Source organism: Jatropha curcas, chromosome 10, assembly GCF_041381405.1.
Source record: "Jatropha curcas cultivar XTBG-Jc1 chromosome 10, XTBG_Jcur_1.0, whole genome shotgun sequence".
In the NCBI taxonomy this organism is placed as follows: Eukaryota; Viridiplantae; Streptophyta; class Magnoliopsida; order Malpighiales; family Euphorbiaceae; genus Jatropha; species Jatropha curcas.
In genome coordinates, this window is record NC_143160.1 from 15,242,178 (window position 1) to 15,257,995 (window position 15,818).

General features: G+C 35.3%; 2 protein-coding genes across 3 annotated transcripts; one reads left to right on the forward strand and one right to left on the reverse strand.

The window, feature by feature from the left end:
• Positions 1 to 3,741: 3,741 nt before the first annotated feature.
• Positions 3,742 to 14,838, forward strand: LOC105643930 (uncharacterized). Of its 2 annotated transcripts, none has more exons than XM_089715713.1 (4): positions 3,742 to 4,070; positions 11,940 to 12,248; positions 12,546 to 12,588; positions 14,237 to 14,838. In XM_089715713.1, exons 2-4 carry the CDS (start codon positions 11,973 to 11,975, stop codon positions 14,365 to 14,367), a joined length of 450 nt encoding a protein of 149 aa, XP_089571839.1. In that variant the 5' UTR covers positions 3,742 to 4,070; positions 11,940 to 11,972; the 3' UTR covers positions 14,368 to 14,838. The 2 variants fall into 2 exon arrangements, with proteins under 2 accessions (XP_089571839.1, XP_089571838.1); XM_089715712.1 differs by having other exon boundaries at positions 3,746 to 4,070; positions 11,930 to 12,248.
• On the reverse strand, positions 8,709 to 10,763 carry LOC149493172 (uncharacterized). Its single transcript, XM_089715428.1, has one exon. It carries the CDS (start codon positions 10,761 to 10,763, stop codon positions 8,709 to 8,711), a length of 2,055 nt encoding a protein of 684 aa, XP_089571554.1.
• Positions 14,839 to 15,818: the final 980 nt, after the last annotated feature.

Consider the following 15,818-nt stretch of genomic DNA (forward strand, 5'->3'; position numbering starts at 1 on the left):
TACCTCTACCAAAGCTGAGAACTCTCTGAATCTGGAAGCTACCACTCCCACTTGAATCTCATCGTTCAGGCCTTCCTGAAACTTTTTACACCTTTCGGCCTCTGTAGTCACTATCCCCTTACCATACCTGCTGAGCCTGGTGAATTCTCTTTCATATTCGGCAACTGACATTCTGTTCTGCCTCAGGTATAAGAATTCTTTCCTTCTCGCATCTAGGTAAGCCTCTGTGATGAACTTTTTCTTGAATTCATCCAAGAAGAATTGCCATGTACGCTGCTCTGCTGATACCCGCTGCTGAACAGTAGTCCACCATGTATATGCCTCATCTATGAGCAATGATGTGGCACAAACCAACTTGTCCTCTGGTGTACATTGTAATTGTTCCAGAACTCTCGATGTCCCATCTAACCAATACTCAGCTATTTCTGGACTATCATCCTTGTTAGCACTGAATTCTTTCGCCCCATATTTCCGAAGCTTCTCTAGTGGGGGCTTTCTTTCTCTTTCTACTACTATTAGTGCTTGAGTTATCACCCCTGCAATCTGTCGAAAAGTATCTGCAAGTTGTTTTAACAACACCTCTTGACCTGGTGCTATTGGAGCCTCAACCTCCACTGCTCTGGCTTGACCTGGTGCTACTGGAGCCTCACCCTCCACTGCTCTGGAGGCGTGTGACTCGCTCTCACCTTCCTGTGACATCCTCATAAAAGAATAACAACTGCTTAGTTCATCAGGGTAGTCATGGCATGTACACTATACTGACTTATGCATGCAAGCCCGGGGAAACTAAACCTAGGGCTCTGATACCAAAATTTGTAACATCCCTTCCCGGTCCACCCGTAAACCCGAATGAACCGAACCGAGACGCTACAAACTGGTTGACTGTATGGCCTGACATGCTAAAATCATAATGTATATTGAATATAATAGCATGCTGATGTTGTTTATATTAATAATGTACTTAATATTTACAAAACATGATACTAGTTTCAAAATGGAATGGGTCCAACTGTGTGCCCTGTACATGCCATAAAAAGGGTAGACAAAAAAATACACATCCAAATGAGTAGCTACCCTGAAGACTGAGTCTTCTACAGATGAACTGCAGCAGTTGCAAGCTGACTCTCTACGGTCCAATCTCAAAACCTGCGAGTTAAACAGGTAACTCGCTGAGCAAATAAAGCTCAGTGGATATCTCAACATATAAAGAAACAATTAAGCACATACATAGATAGAAATAAGCATGTAAATGCATATGGATAATTAAACATATAAGCACATATAGCATGATCCTTTCCTTATACCTTGATTATCTTTCGTACTGTTTATAATACTGTATGATTCATGAAATGTTATGTCAAGATATCTGTATGGCTCCATAAGGTTATAGTGAAACCGAAGTGATAAGAAAAACTGTATGAAACTGGATGAATACTGTATGCTTGGCTGCTATGGCCCATATATAATCATATCCACTCAACGGCCTGTAGCCGGAGTATCAAACTGTATGGGGTGCAGATCTGCTATCCTATGTCGCGACATAGCCTTATCTACATGGTTTCTACCTAACCTCAATGGAGCAAAATGTTGGTATTGTAAATAATATAACACAACATCATATTCATAGTTCATAACTTCATAAATCATAATGTTTATTTGATTTCACATCATTTGCATGCTTGAATGTTGTTTTGATACATGTTCTAATGTTGTATTTTGGTGTTACAATGATTGGAGGCATACAAATTGAGCAAAGGAATCCAATTGCATAGAAAATGAAGTCCAAAAATGCATGAAAACACAAGTCGCGAGAGCGCCTTGCAAGGTCGCGAGCGTGAGATGCAAAAATGAGAGTCAGTGAGTTATCGGGCACAAGTCGCGAGCGCGCAGTGCAAAGTCGCGAGCGCGTAAAGCACCAAATGAGAGTCAGAGAGTTTCAGGTGAAAGTCGCGAGCGCGCAAATGAAAGTCGCGAGCGCGTAAAGTGCAAAATGAGAGTCAGTGAGTTTCAGGCACAAGTCGCGAGCTCGTCATGCAATTCGCGCGCGCGCGTCGCGTTTTCCAGCCTGCACAGTCTGTACTCTTTTGGTCATATCTCTCAATATACAACTCCGATTTGGATGATTCAAAAACTCATGTAAAGCTAACACATAGAGGAACAAATAACTCTTCTATAACACTTCCTAATTCCATCATTAAATGGGGTCAAAATCAAGATGAAGTTACTGGTAAAATTTCCAGCAAAACCTGTTTCAGCATAAACTCACTATTTATTTCATTTATTCAATTCCTCCCCTGTTTTCTCACCATTACCAGTCCTCCCACTCAACATGAAGCAATATTGTCTCATTAGCAACACACCACACAAATTCTCATGCAAAGAAAATGGTAAATGAAAAGAGATATCAAACCTTTACTCCAAAAAGCTTGAGCTCTTCTTTAACTTCCTTTTTCTACTACCTTTGAACTCCCTTCACCTATAAATAAGAATTCTTATGACTATTCTAAAAAAAAATAGTACCAAATGATTCAATTATGAACTTCAAGAAGGTTTACTTAGATAGAAGAGAAGTTGAAGTTAAGACTTAACTACCATGAAAATGGATGGAGAAAGGAAGGAGATGAAGAAGATGAAGATAAAGATGAAAATGGGAAAGTGAAGTGATAATCAAGGGTAGGCCATCAAAAATCAAAGGATTTTATGTAAAACTTCCTAACTAGTACCTCAATTAGCAAAAGGCTATCACGTAATACCCAAGCTTGATCTTTTAATGCAAATAAATCCTCACCCATATGCTTTGATTTTTTTCTCTCAATCAAGTAAGTCCACTTATAATCCCATTCTACCCCAACCGGGTTTGGTTTGGCCCGACTCAACTCGACTCTATGAAATGACTCGACTTAGTGCTAAGACTCGACTCGGTAGGATGTCACAAATCACTAAATATGAGGCTATAATAATCAAATCTAGAATATTTATCTCTCATGCCACTAAAATAATTGAAATATCTATCCAGAAATTTAAAATTTAAAGTTCTAAGAGAATTCTATATTTTTTAATATGTAAATCATCCAAGTGGAAGCCATATATGGTAATAAACCATCCAGTGAGAGGGGAAATTACGAGAAAAGAGAACTTCACAACGATTAAAAAAGACAAACTTATTTTGGGTCAAAGCACCAAAATTTTCTCCTTCTTCTTCAGTTGCCATACTAACAATGGGGGTTTATTTTCACCTCATTTTATAGCAGTAAATTCTTCCCATGATCAGTCTGCAAAAAAAAAAAGAAAAAAAAAAGCTCCCAATCCCAACATATATACATAACTGAAGCATTGTAGAAATTATACCTAATACTGAAAACAACACCAAATGCAAACATTTCATATTTAATATATAAATATTTATAGATGGATGTGAGTATTTTTGTAGATAAAAAATATTTAAAAATTTCAAAGTGATATATACCCATTGACAGGAAAGTTTTTTTTGAAACTTGATATATATATATATATATATATATATATATATATATATATATATATATATATATATATATATATATATATATAATAAAAATATTCAAACATAGAAAAATAAATAAAAAAGTCCAAAATTTTCTAAAAACAGGGAAAATAGAATCTTGAGAAAAGATAGCTTTGTGTAAGCATTTACAAAATATTTATTGCTTCAGGATTATATATTTAGATAGATAGATATATAGATATAGATTATTATGTACAAAATTTAATTAAATTGACATTGTAGAAATGAATTCCACAGCTAAAATTGAATTTAGCCAAACATTGTGGTAGGGTTTTGCAACAAAGCTGATTCGGTTTGGGCCAAGGCTCATTTTTCTTCCTAGATGACACATCTCCCCTTCCTCTTTCGTATCTTTTTATCGAAAGATTGAACCCGACTCACAAGTGGCCATCTCCTCAACCAGCGGCCATCTCCGCAACAATCTTTGTGGCTCGCCGAAGACAACCTCTGTTGCTTGCAAGGCTCCAAGTAGCAGTCGCAATGCAAAATAGATTATCTGGGTTTTGATACTATTATCTCTTTTTGGGTATGGCTCACCTTCCTTTATTTTTAATTTCTTGTTTTAGAAATCATTTTGAGTTAATTGTTATGTGTGTTAATATATATGAACTATATATGAACTATCATATAAAGGTTTTTCCTTTTATTTGTCAATTATAAACTGATCTGCAATGTGCGTTTGAATCATTAGTTCACTAAATTATTCTATTATTAAATTCCATTTTGGTTAGCTAACTATTGAAACACTAATAAGTTTCTGATTCATTTAAGTGTTCTATTCTGATAATTTTATAGTTGCATGAGCTGATGTGCCGAGTTCATTGAATTGTGTAGAGGATGCAGAAGTTGGTCTCTGCTTATTTTACTTAGGTGTTAGACAGCACTCTTTAATCTCCCTGCTCAATTTTTTTTTCCTTTTTTTTTTTTAATCCAGGTTCAGTGGTAATGTTTCTCTTCCAGTTTGTTTTTTTATTTGTAAAACTATACTAACTGGACTAGGTTCCTTACGTTTTGCTACATCTTTTGTCATTAAAATATGGGTGTGCCTTGTATTGTTACACCAATCTCGGATGTATCTTGAGTTGTTTTTCAATATGAATATTTTGTTATTGCGAAAGAATAGCTGCCTGGTGGTGCACAGGTACAGCATTTGAATCACTTCCTTTCTGAGGCTTACTCCGTTTCCTTTTTTTTTTTTTTTTTTTTTTTTTCAATTTTATGCTGCAATATGTTGAATATCAGTAGCTAGATGTACTTGATTGATGCTTTCTTTCAGCTCTTGGACAACAGTTGGAATGCATAAATTGGCATATTGTCCTTGATTGTGTTTTTGGAAGTTAATATTGCAAAAGAATGACTGAATGATTCTTTCTTACCTTTTTTCTCTATTGACAGGGAAAGTCTCTTATTTCTATCTTGAATTGCGTAAAATTTCTATTGGTTCATGCCCAAACAAAATGATGAAATTTTAAAGTATTAACGAACATTAACCTTCATATTAGTGCAGTATGTGCATATATTAAAAAAATCATTTAAAAGTTTTCCACATAGCATCAAACCAAACAAAAAAGAAGAGTTAACTGGGGCTTGTGGTGCTGTCTTTTAATTATTTGAGACAGATTTTGTGCTAGCTATTTTAGTATTGTTGCGTTTTTTAATAGATTTTGATTGTGTAATTCTTTTTTATTGAGATAGTGGTTTGCTTGTGTAATGTATGGATTTAGTTTGAATTTTATATTTTAGTATCACTGTGTTGTATGGACTTTCTTCCTATTTGTGTCCTGTATGAGTTTGGTTCATTTTGTATTAAATGTGTATTTATATAGGTTTGATATTATGTGGGTATTGCTAATTGGTTTAGGTATCTTATTCCAGAAATCGGTTCAGGTTCAGGTAGGGCAGTTTTCGTGGTTACCTAACCATTGCCGACCCTACATGAGTAATGGTATCCCTTCCTATTTTTTGGCAAAAGGAAATTGAAAAATTTTAAATCCAAGGTTAAGGAATCATAGCTATTATAGAAAATATAAATTATTTTTGGCTCTACTATAATTGATTCTAATGGAATGGAGAAGATTGTAGAGAGTGAAATTTTAGATTTCTTTAGAGTCCAAGTATAATATAAGTACTATATGCAATTACATTCAATTCACTTATTATAGTGCAGATACTAACTCAAAAAAGAAAAAAAAAAAAAAAAACAGTGAAAAAGTGACGCAGGGGGAAGATGTAGGGCTGTCAGTTTTCAACAAGTAAGCTAGAATAGGGTTGATTGTAGGTGGAACAGTAATCAGTAATTAGGTTTATAACCTTTGAATTAAAATTATGAGGAAAATAAGATGATTTACAATGCTACTAGTGTTGTCTATTTATAGAGATAAATCCTAACTAGACTAGGAATCCTAATTAAAGAAAGAATTAAAACTGTATTCCTATTCAATGATAAAATAGTAAATCCTAATCAAATAAGGAAACGGAAAACTAATGCAAATCTGAAATAAAACAGTAAATTAAATAAAATCCTAGTTGTGCTAGGAATCCAATTTGGACTAGGATTGCTCCTGCATCATTCTCCCCGGGTTTGAAAAAGACTCGGCTCCGACGAGTAAGCCTTGATATATTCTGCATGTATGGCTGGATCAACTTGCTTTAGCTCTTCTTCAGAAATCCATGTACTTTCACTTGCTGGTTTTCCAAACCACTTAACTAAAAATCGTCTATATTGGTTTCCACGCCTAGAACGAGCTTCCTTGACACCAACACTTCCTCAATAACATCAGCCTTTGCAATTGGCAGCTCTTGTACTTGTGCTTCAATGGAGGATGGCACTCCATCAAATCCATGAAAAGGATACAAGTTTGAAACATTAAAAATTGGGCTGATTTGTAAATCAGATGGAAGATCAATTACATAGGCATTGGAACTGATCTTCTTCAACACCTTACAAGGTCCAAACCTTCTAGATTTTAGCTTATGATAAGTTCCTTTAGGGAAATGTTCTTGTCTTAAGTGGACGAGAACCTAATCGCCTTTTTCAAATTCTTGTACGCGCCGATGCTGGTTGGCTGTATAGGCATATGATGCATTGCTGTCTTTTAAGGCAGCTTTCACCTCTATATGAATTTTCCTGATGTGATCAACAAACAATTCCCCTTCAGCACTTACTCTAGCCTCTTGGGGCAAGGGCACCAAATCGAGTACATTCTGAGGTTTAAGTCTATAAGCAGCCTCAAAAGGAGTCTTCTTAATACTTCGATTGACTGAGTTGTTATATGCGAATTCAACTTGGGGAATAACTAGATCCCATGTCTTTGTATTGCTCCCAACGAGACATCTTAATAGATTTTCCAAACTTCGATTTACAACTTCCGTTTGACCGTTTGTTTGCAGATGGCAAGTACTGGAATATTTCAATTCAGTTCCAAATTTTCTCCATAAAGTCCTCCAAAAGTGCCTCATAAACTTTACATCTCTATCGGAAACAATAGAAGTTGGAACACCATGTCGTCTCACGATCTCTTGAAAAAATAACTCAGCAATATGAACTGCATTAGAAGTCTTGAAACATGGATAAAATGAGCCATTTTAGAGAAACGATCCACTACAACAAATATAGAATCAAATCCCTTTGCTGTCTTTGGAAGTCCCAAAACAAAATCCATACTCAAGTGAACCCAAGGTGCATCTGGCTCGGGTAAAGGAGTATATAATCCTGTATTTTGCGTGCTTCCCTTTCCGAGTAAACAGGCTGGACATCGTTCCACCAATTTTCTTACATCTTTTTCCATCTTTGGCCAATAATAACGGTCGGAAACAATCGCAAAAGTCTTGTCTCTACCAAAGTGTCCTCCCAAACCATTTCCATGAAGTTCTCTAATGATTTGTTCCCTTAAAGATCCTTCAGGAATGCATAGCTTATTCCCTTTGAATAAATAACCATCTTGCAATCGGTATGGCAGACTTTCAGCTTCTGAAGAATGCAGTAAATCAGCCTTTATCTTGCCAAAACATGAATCCGAATCATACTGGTTTTTCAGTTCTTCAAAACCAGTAATTTGAGTGTCAAAATTGACAAAATTAGGGATCTTCTACTCAATGCATCAGCCACAATATTAGATTGACGGGATTTATACTTTAGTGAGAAATTAAATTCATCAAGGAAAGAACTCCACTTAGCATGTCGATTGTTGAGTTTATTCTGAGATTTTAGATACCTCAAGGCCTGATGATCAGAAAAAACCACAAACTCACGATAAGCTAAGTAATGTTGCCAAATTCGAATAGCTCTTACCAAGGCATAGAACTCTAGATCATAAGTTGAGTAACGCTTCTTAGCTTCAGACAACTTTTCACTAAAAAATTCAAGAGGTCTGCCCTCTTGGCTAAGAACAGCTCCAATCCCTTCATGTGAAGCATCACATTCGACAATAAATAATTTCTCAAAATCTGGAAGTGCAAGAACAGGTGCTCTAGTCATCAAAAACTTGATTCTTTCAAATGCCTTTTGTGCAGAATTTGTCCACTAAAACTTTTCTTCTTTCATAGATTCAATTATAGGACTCATAATTGAGCTGAAATTTTGGATAAATCTCCTATAGAAAGAGGCCAAACCATGAAAGCTTCTAACTTCTTTGATGGATTGTGGTGCTGGCCATTCGGTAATTGCACGAACCTTTTCTGGATCTGGTTTTAATCCTTCAGCGAGCACAATGTATCCCAGGAATACAACTTCTGGTTGCAGGAAACTGCATTTTTTTAGGTTTATGTGCAGCTGCTCTTGACGAAGTACTTCTAACACTTGTCGCAAGTGTTTTAAATGATCTTCCTCGGTGCGGCTATAAATCAAAATGTCATCGAAATATACTACAATGAAAGAATTCCAAAAAGGTTTGAGTACATCTGTCATGACTCTCATGAATGTGCTTGGTGCATTAGAAAGGCCAAATGGCATTACTAACCATTCAAATAACCCATCCGGTGTCTTAAAAGCTGTTTTCCATTCATCACCATGCCTCATTCTAATTTGGTGATATCCACTTTTCAAGTCAATTTTGGAGAACACTTTAGAACCCGCTAGTTGATCAAGCATATCCTCCAATCTTGGTATTGGAAAGCGATATTTGATTGTAATCTTGTTTATAGCACGACTATCTACACACATTCTCTAAGAATCGTCTTTCTTTGGTGTTAGTAAGGCTAGGCAGGCACATGGACTTTTACTTTCACGCACCAGACCTTTTTCCAATAATTCCTTAACCTGTCTTTCTATTTCAGCCTGCTGTAAAGGAGGCATTCGGTATGCAGGCAGATTTGGTAAAGCTGCTCCTGGTACCAAATCAATAGCATGTTGGATGCTTCTTAATGGTGGCAAGCTTTTCGATACATCTTCACTAATCAGCTCCTTGAATTCCTGCAATAATCGTTGAATTTCAAAGGAATATTCAACTGATTTTTCAACCTGGTCAGCTCCTATTAGTTTGCTCACTAAGGCATACGTGACTCCCACCTCACTATGCGCAGCTGCAAATTCTTTAACACTTACAAGCCCATTTAATTTACTAGTTGCAGCGCCTTTATTTGCTATTTGCCTTGTTTCTTTCTTGAGAGGATGCAAAGTGTACTTCTTGTTGTCCTTGTAGAACGAATAAGTATTAGGCCTTGTCTTGTGGTCCATATCATGATCATACAACCAAGGTCGTCCCACTAGAATATGCCTAAAATCCATTGGTACTACATCACATAGTGCTTCATCTGCCAAGTCATCTCCCATTGTGAATTGCACTAAGCATTGAGATGTTACTGGTATCTCGTGTCCTTTCTTCAACCAACCTACTTTGTATGGATGAGGATGTTTTGTTGTAGGAAGCTTTAATTTTTCTACAGCGTCCTTTGATATTATATTTTCCATACTTTCTCCATCAATGACTAAATTACACACTTTGCCTTCACAAATAACACGGGTACGGAAAATGCTACGCCTCCTCCAATCTTCTTTTCCTTCTTTGTTCATGGCTGTCATGACTGTTTGAACAACTAAAGACTCACCTTGAGCTGGGTGAACATCAATTTCTTCTACTTCCTCATCATATTCATCAAAAATAGGGCCTTGGTCTTCATCATGCTCGGCTAAATTCACCCTCCTTTGTGGACAGATGAATGAAGTATGTCCCTTTTCTCCACAAGTAAAACAATGAACTTGAGAACTGTTGCCTCTCCTTATAGACGAACCAGAATTGTTTTGTCCACCATATGGTAATATACCTTTCCCTTTACCATTCCCATCAACACTGGTTGTCTCTTCATTGTATTTATTAGTAGCGGCAACCTCTTTCCCGCTTCGTTGAGTTGTTTGAATCTCTCTTGCAGGTCCGAAATTGTTTTGCAAATTGCTTCTGTTTATGGGCCTTCTAGCACCGTAACGAGAAACTCGCTTTTCAGCTGCTAAGGCATATTGGCGAGCATCTTCAAGATTGTGTAATCGGACTATGCCCATTTCATCTCTAAGGGACTGATTCAAACCAGCAAGGTAGCGAGAGGTAATTTGTTCATTACTTTCAGATATTCCAACTCGAATGGACAAATTATTAAATTCTGCAGTGTACTCTTCAACAGACATGCTATTTTGTTTCAAGCAGTGGAACCTTTCATATAGTTCCATTGCGTAATCAGCTGCTAAAAATTGCTTCCTTAGCTTAGTTTTCATGTGCTCCCACGTGCTGGTTTTAAGCTTTCCTTGTCGTGCACGCTGCTCCTCAACTCTCTTCCACCATTGAAGTGCAGTACTCTTTAATTTAAGCTTTACAAAAAGCACTTTTCGGGTTTCAACCATTGGTTTCCATTCAAAATAATTTTCTAAACTAGTTTCCCAATCTAAATAGTCTTCGGCATGCGATTTCCCATGAAAATCAACGACTTCAATTTTAACTCCTCCACTATTTAAATCAAGAGCGTGAAGTAAACGCTCCTCCAATCTGCCTCGTGCTGCTGGGTTTGCAGGTCCAGCTTCATGAAAGGGGTTTACGTCCTCGACTTCCTCTTCACTCTCAAGAGCTTCTTGAAAATCAAGGTTTTGGTGGTTGCCTTCCGGAGTCTCCATTCGGGCTTCCACGGGTTCCTGACGCTGCAAGGCTTGTACAGCCCGGGTCAAATCCTCAATCATTCGCCGCATCTCAGCTATTTCATCTTGTTGGGGCTGATTGCCTCTGCCTCTTCCAACCATGGTTTAATTCAGACAAAAAGAGAATCCTAGGACCTGTTTTTGTGCTCTGATACCAGTTGACGCAGGGGGAAGATGTAGGGCTGTCTGTTTTCAACAAGTAAGCTAGAATAGGGTTGATTGTAGGTGGAACAGTAATCAGTAATTAGGTTTATAACCTTTGAATTAAAATGATGAGGAAAATAAGATGATTTACAATGCTACTAGTGCTGTCTATTTATAGTGATAAATCCTAACTAGACTAGGAATCCTAATTAAAGAAAGAATTAAGACTCTATTCCTATTCAATGATAAAATAGTAAATCCTAATCAAATAAGGAAACGGAAAACTAATGCAAATCTGAAATAAAATCCTAGTTGTGCTAGGAATCCAAATAAAAATAATGCAAATCTGAAATAAAATCCTGCATCAAAAAGAAAGAGACAGAGATAGAAGTTGTCAGATAAGTTATCTTTTAGGCTCTCACTAGCAATCAATTACTAGCTCACTAACCAGGAACTAGTGACGTCGCTTAATCATAACCTATCAAACGTTTAAATTCAGGAAAACAATAACCATCATACAACCATGAAAACTTTAATAGAATTTACAACAATTAGACAAGTCTTACCTAAAGTGGAATCAAACATCAATTTTACACCAAAAACAACTCAATCAACAATTGGACATTAAGCCATGTTCAATGCACATTCAGGTTCCAAACATAAACTATATGTGTAATTCTCAATCATAAAACATAATTTAGTAAATAGAATGGTAGATCACATAATGAGATGAAATGTTATTTGAAGAAATCTTTGATTCTTTATTTTCGATTTCATCATTCATCAACCTAGTCAAAGAGTACACTCATTTTAATAAAAAGAACATATGAAAATGAAAAACTGAAAACAAAATAAACATTCAAGTATTGTTGGTGTGTGTAGTGCAATTAGAGAAGAGAAGAGATGAGATTGGGACTTTGAAACATAGGACAAAAAGGAACTCATTATACTACATTAGGGATTTGGGTTTGATGCTGGTGTCTGGTAGAATGCAGCAGTCTACATTGGCATTATCGTTTCTTCTTGTTTTCCTATACGTCTTTATGTGCAATAAACCTAAAAAGTGATTATTTAACTGATTAGCAGGTGTATTACTTTTTCATCCTCTTATTTACCCCTTTTAGCCAGGAACAGAGTGAAGCAAAATCAATAGCTAAACATCAAAAAATGGCAACGAGCCTCACAAACAGGGCATTGGTTACTAATCAAACCCTAAGCTTATTCAGATTTTCTTTCAACTTCTTCAAAAGCTTCAGCACTTCTTCACCTGCTGCTACTAATGCCTCTTCCACTTCTTCGGCTTCAAAAAAACCCAAACGAAGAAAGAAGAAGAACCTGTTTGAGGTCGCTCAATTTTTACCCAATTGGGGAATTGGTTACCACATGGCTAAATCTCATTGGGAAAGTGTTTCTTATGAGATCACCAAGATCAATCTCTACAAGGTCTCTCCTTTTCTTTGATTTACATATGGAATGAAATCAAATTAATTGCGTGCATTTCTGGTGATATGAGAAGTGGGGAAAGCTCAAATGTAGGACATTTATATTATGTCGTTATCATTATAATGTTAGCATTAAGGGTTTATATTCTATTGATTTCTTAGTCTTTGTTGTTTAGTTTTGAAGGATTTTCGGCTAAAATAGACTAGTGAGTGGTCGGATGGCCATAAAAGATGGAGGCTTTTTATAAAAAGAAAATTGTTGAATGGTTTAGGGTTTAATGCTGTTTGTATGTTGCAGGATGGTAGGCATGGAAAAGCGTGGGGGATTGCTTACAAAGACGGTCAGTGGCTACTTTGCTACTTTTCTATTCCCTTGTTTGTTATTTTATGTTGTTGTTAATAAAAAGACTTAAACTGCAAGACCTGTCCTTGTGCTGCATTTGTCTCTTCAGTTGATTGGAAGTCCAGTAATGTGGATATTAAGGGATTCTCTAATAGTATTACAATTGATTAGTGCGGAAAGATGTGATATCAACAAACTCTAGATTCAATGGGTTGGGAATTGTAAATTTGCTTTACTCAGTTCATGCAATAATAGGTTCTAAAAAATTAGGCTTTGACTTATTTGGTCAAGATAATGATCGTGTCATTGATCTTCTGTTTCTAAATGGAACCATATCAAACATTTAAGGGAATATCGCTGTGAAGTTGAGAGAAACTCATCCATGATATATCAGTATCATGCCACTGGCTGCTCTTTTTCATTTAAAAAACTAATGGCTGCTCTGGTAAGGACCAATGTTAGTTTGGGCAAGTGTATGAAAGCATTGGGCCAGTGACTTCATCTCTTAGGATTTCTTTAGACCTTGAAAGGATCTGGATAAAGACCTCAAGAATCAAAAATCAAAAGAGTTGTCTGTGCTGGTTGATATTGGAGTTAATACACATTCATATCCTACGTAATTAAAGTTATGTCTTCTTTAATCTTAGAGATACCGTTTTCCAAATTTAGTTGACCACGAAAATCACTTTGCACAGTGTGGATGAGACTTTTTCAATTGATAATCTTTTTTTTTTTTTTTTTTTTGCCTTCTGTCTGTTTGTCTCAGATGTATACTTCTTTCTTGATCACATGGCATCACCTCTTCTGATTTTGAACATATATGATACCCAAGGTTAGGGGTGATCATTCAATCTGTCCAGTCAATTTGGATGAAATTTTTAATCGAATTGAATTAATTGAAATTTTTTTTTTTTTTTTTTGAATTAACTGAATTTAAACAAATTAAATTGGCTGAATTAATTTTTGCATTAACCATGTTGAGCCAAATTGGTCAATTTAACCGAATTGGCCGAACCATTTTACTATCATTGAATCACCTATGCCTAATATTTGCTTTCTAACTTGGTTAATTCAGTTAGTTTCAGTTTTAACTGAACCATAACCGATCGCGGAACAAATCCAAATTTATCCTCGGAACTGAAAACCAATTTCCGATTCACCAAACCGAATATGCCGAATTAACCAAATTAGCCGAACCATTTACATTCCCCTACCCAAGGTAGCATGGAGATTATGTTGTTCATAAGAGTCTTGTTCTCAAGTTGTATGCCATTTATGTCCGGTGGTAGCAATCTCTTTAAGAATTATAGCTATGAAATTAATGCTTTTTAATTGTAATTTTCGATTGTTTGACTTGAACAGTAGAATTTCTAAGGTCAGTATAGTAGCAGGGTTTAGATGGGATTATTGGATTCTTGAAAGCTGAATTGAAGAAAGTATCCCCAATCTCTTCCCCGGTAAGAAAGGGAGAAAAGCCTTTTCAAATCAGAATCTGACTCGTTTAGGATTTAGTATTGGTAGTCTTGTATCTTCTCTCAAGTTTAATATTTATAGCATGGAAGAGCTAGTAGTCAAAATCTTTCCTCTTGTTTGAATTAAGTTGTTCTAATATATGGCAAACTTAATCTGATTAATACTTAGTACAGGACTTCCAGCCGCAGATGCTCCCAAGAAGATAAGTGGAGTTCATAAGCGTTGCTGGAGATACATTCCAAGCTTAACAAACTTGTCGGAGAGCAAGGTAACCTCATCGAACTCTACAGAAACTGCACCATAAGCCTGAAGTTCAGGCAAATCGACACATCTTCCTTTTTAGCGAGGACGGACCAATCAAATCCTGTGTCTTTCTTTTTCCCCGGATTGATCAAGAGTTGCATTTGATTCAAACTGAAAGTATGTTTAGCACTCCTTTATGAGCTTGTGTTCTGGATGCTTGATGCTTTTTTAGGTCACCTTCAGTATGCACGGTCACGGTATCGAAAGAGCATTCTCTCTTATTATATATCTCATTATATTATAAGCGATGCTCGTTTGTACTGAAATTCTTAGTTTCTGATCTTAGGCTGCATGTTAGATCCATTGTCGATATTTTTTGGAGAAAATGAGCAGCTTTAATCCATAGATTATATTTTGATTATATTTTGTTTTTGTAGGAACGTTATATCTTTTCATTTTTCTTTTTGGAGAAGGTTAATAATGTTATCTTGATTTATGATATTTCTTTTTATAGTAGCATTGACTTTGTCAATTTATGATCTTATAAAGCTCTATATGAAGAAAGTTGAATCTTGAAAATTAACAAGTGGGCAGTATCTCTTAATTTCCATGATTCCATCTTCACTTAGATGTAAAATAATATATGAATATCGAGTTAGTGGCCTGCCCATTATAAAGGTCAGCAAATTATTTGGTTGATAAAAAAATCAAATCGAACCAATTCAATTTCGGCAATTTGATTCGATTTGATTTTGAGTTTTTCTGAAATTCAGTTAGAATTCAATTATGTATTGTTTTGGTAAAAAAAAATAAAAAATACATTTATATATAATGTTAATGTATGAAAAAATTTAAATATTGACTCTAAAATTACAAAGCTTTTGTTTGGATGAAAGTTTTTTGTTTTTTTTTTTCAAGGAAAATAGCTATGAAAAATATTTAGGTAAAAGATTTCCCTTATTTAGGGGAAAAAAAGGAAAATTTAGAAGTAAACTTTAGGAAAATTTAGAACTAATCTTTCACTTTTTTTTTTTTCACCTAGCCTGTATGTTCTGCATCTCTCCAATCTTGAGAGAAAAATAACGAAAAAATGTGAAAATATCATTTATTTTTATTGAATTGCTAAAATACTCCAAATTAATTATTAATCATTTCTTAAATACCCATTATTTAAGTGAGGATATACTTGCCTTTTTTTTTTTTTTACTCTAAAATTTTGTCATTCTCAAATAAAGGAAAATAAATTTTTCCTTCATTATAGCTAAACAAAAGAGTAAAAAAAATTGGTAATAATCATCGAATTTGTATCTTTCCCCTTTTTATTTGTTTTTTTTAAATAATCTTGTACTTTTTTTTAATACAAATTTGAGTTATTATTGTTTAAATATTAAGATTTATTATTGTCCATGTCTTGAAATTTTATTCTGAAATCTAATGCTGAATTATTATTGTCACTGATATCGTGATTTTATCCTAGGATATTTTGTTATTTGAACAGTTATGCAGAAAGAA

What these genes read in the sequence shown, in the direction of transcription:
- LOC149493172 (XM_089715428.1), bottom strand. Translation starts at nt 10,763, where the DNA reads ATGGTTGGAAGAGGCAGAGGCAATCAGCCCCAACAAGATGAAATAGCT.
- LOC105643930 (XM_089715713.1), top strand. Translation starts at nt 11,973, where the DNA reads ATGGCAACGAGCCTCACAAACAGGGCATTGGTTACTAATCAAACCCTA. An exon ending in CCAAGATCAATCTCTACAAG is followed by an intron (nt 12,249 to 12,545) that starts GTCTCTCCTTTT and finishes TGTATGTTGCAG; the next exon opens with GATGGTAGGCATGGAAAAGC. An exon ending in GGGGATTGCTTACAAAGACG is followed by an intron (nt 12,589 to 14,236) that starts GTCAGTGGCTAC and finishes TACTTAGTACAG; the next exon opens with GACTTCCAGCCGCAGATGCT.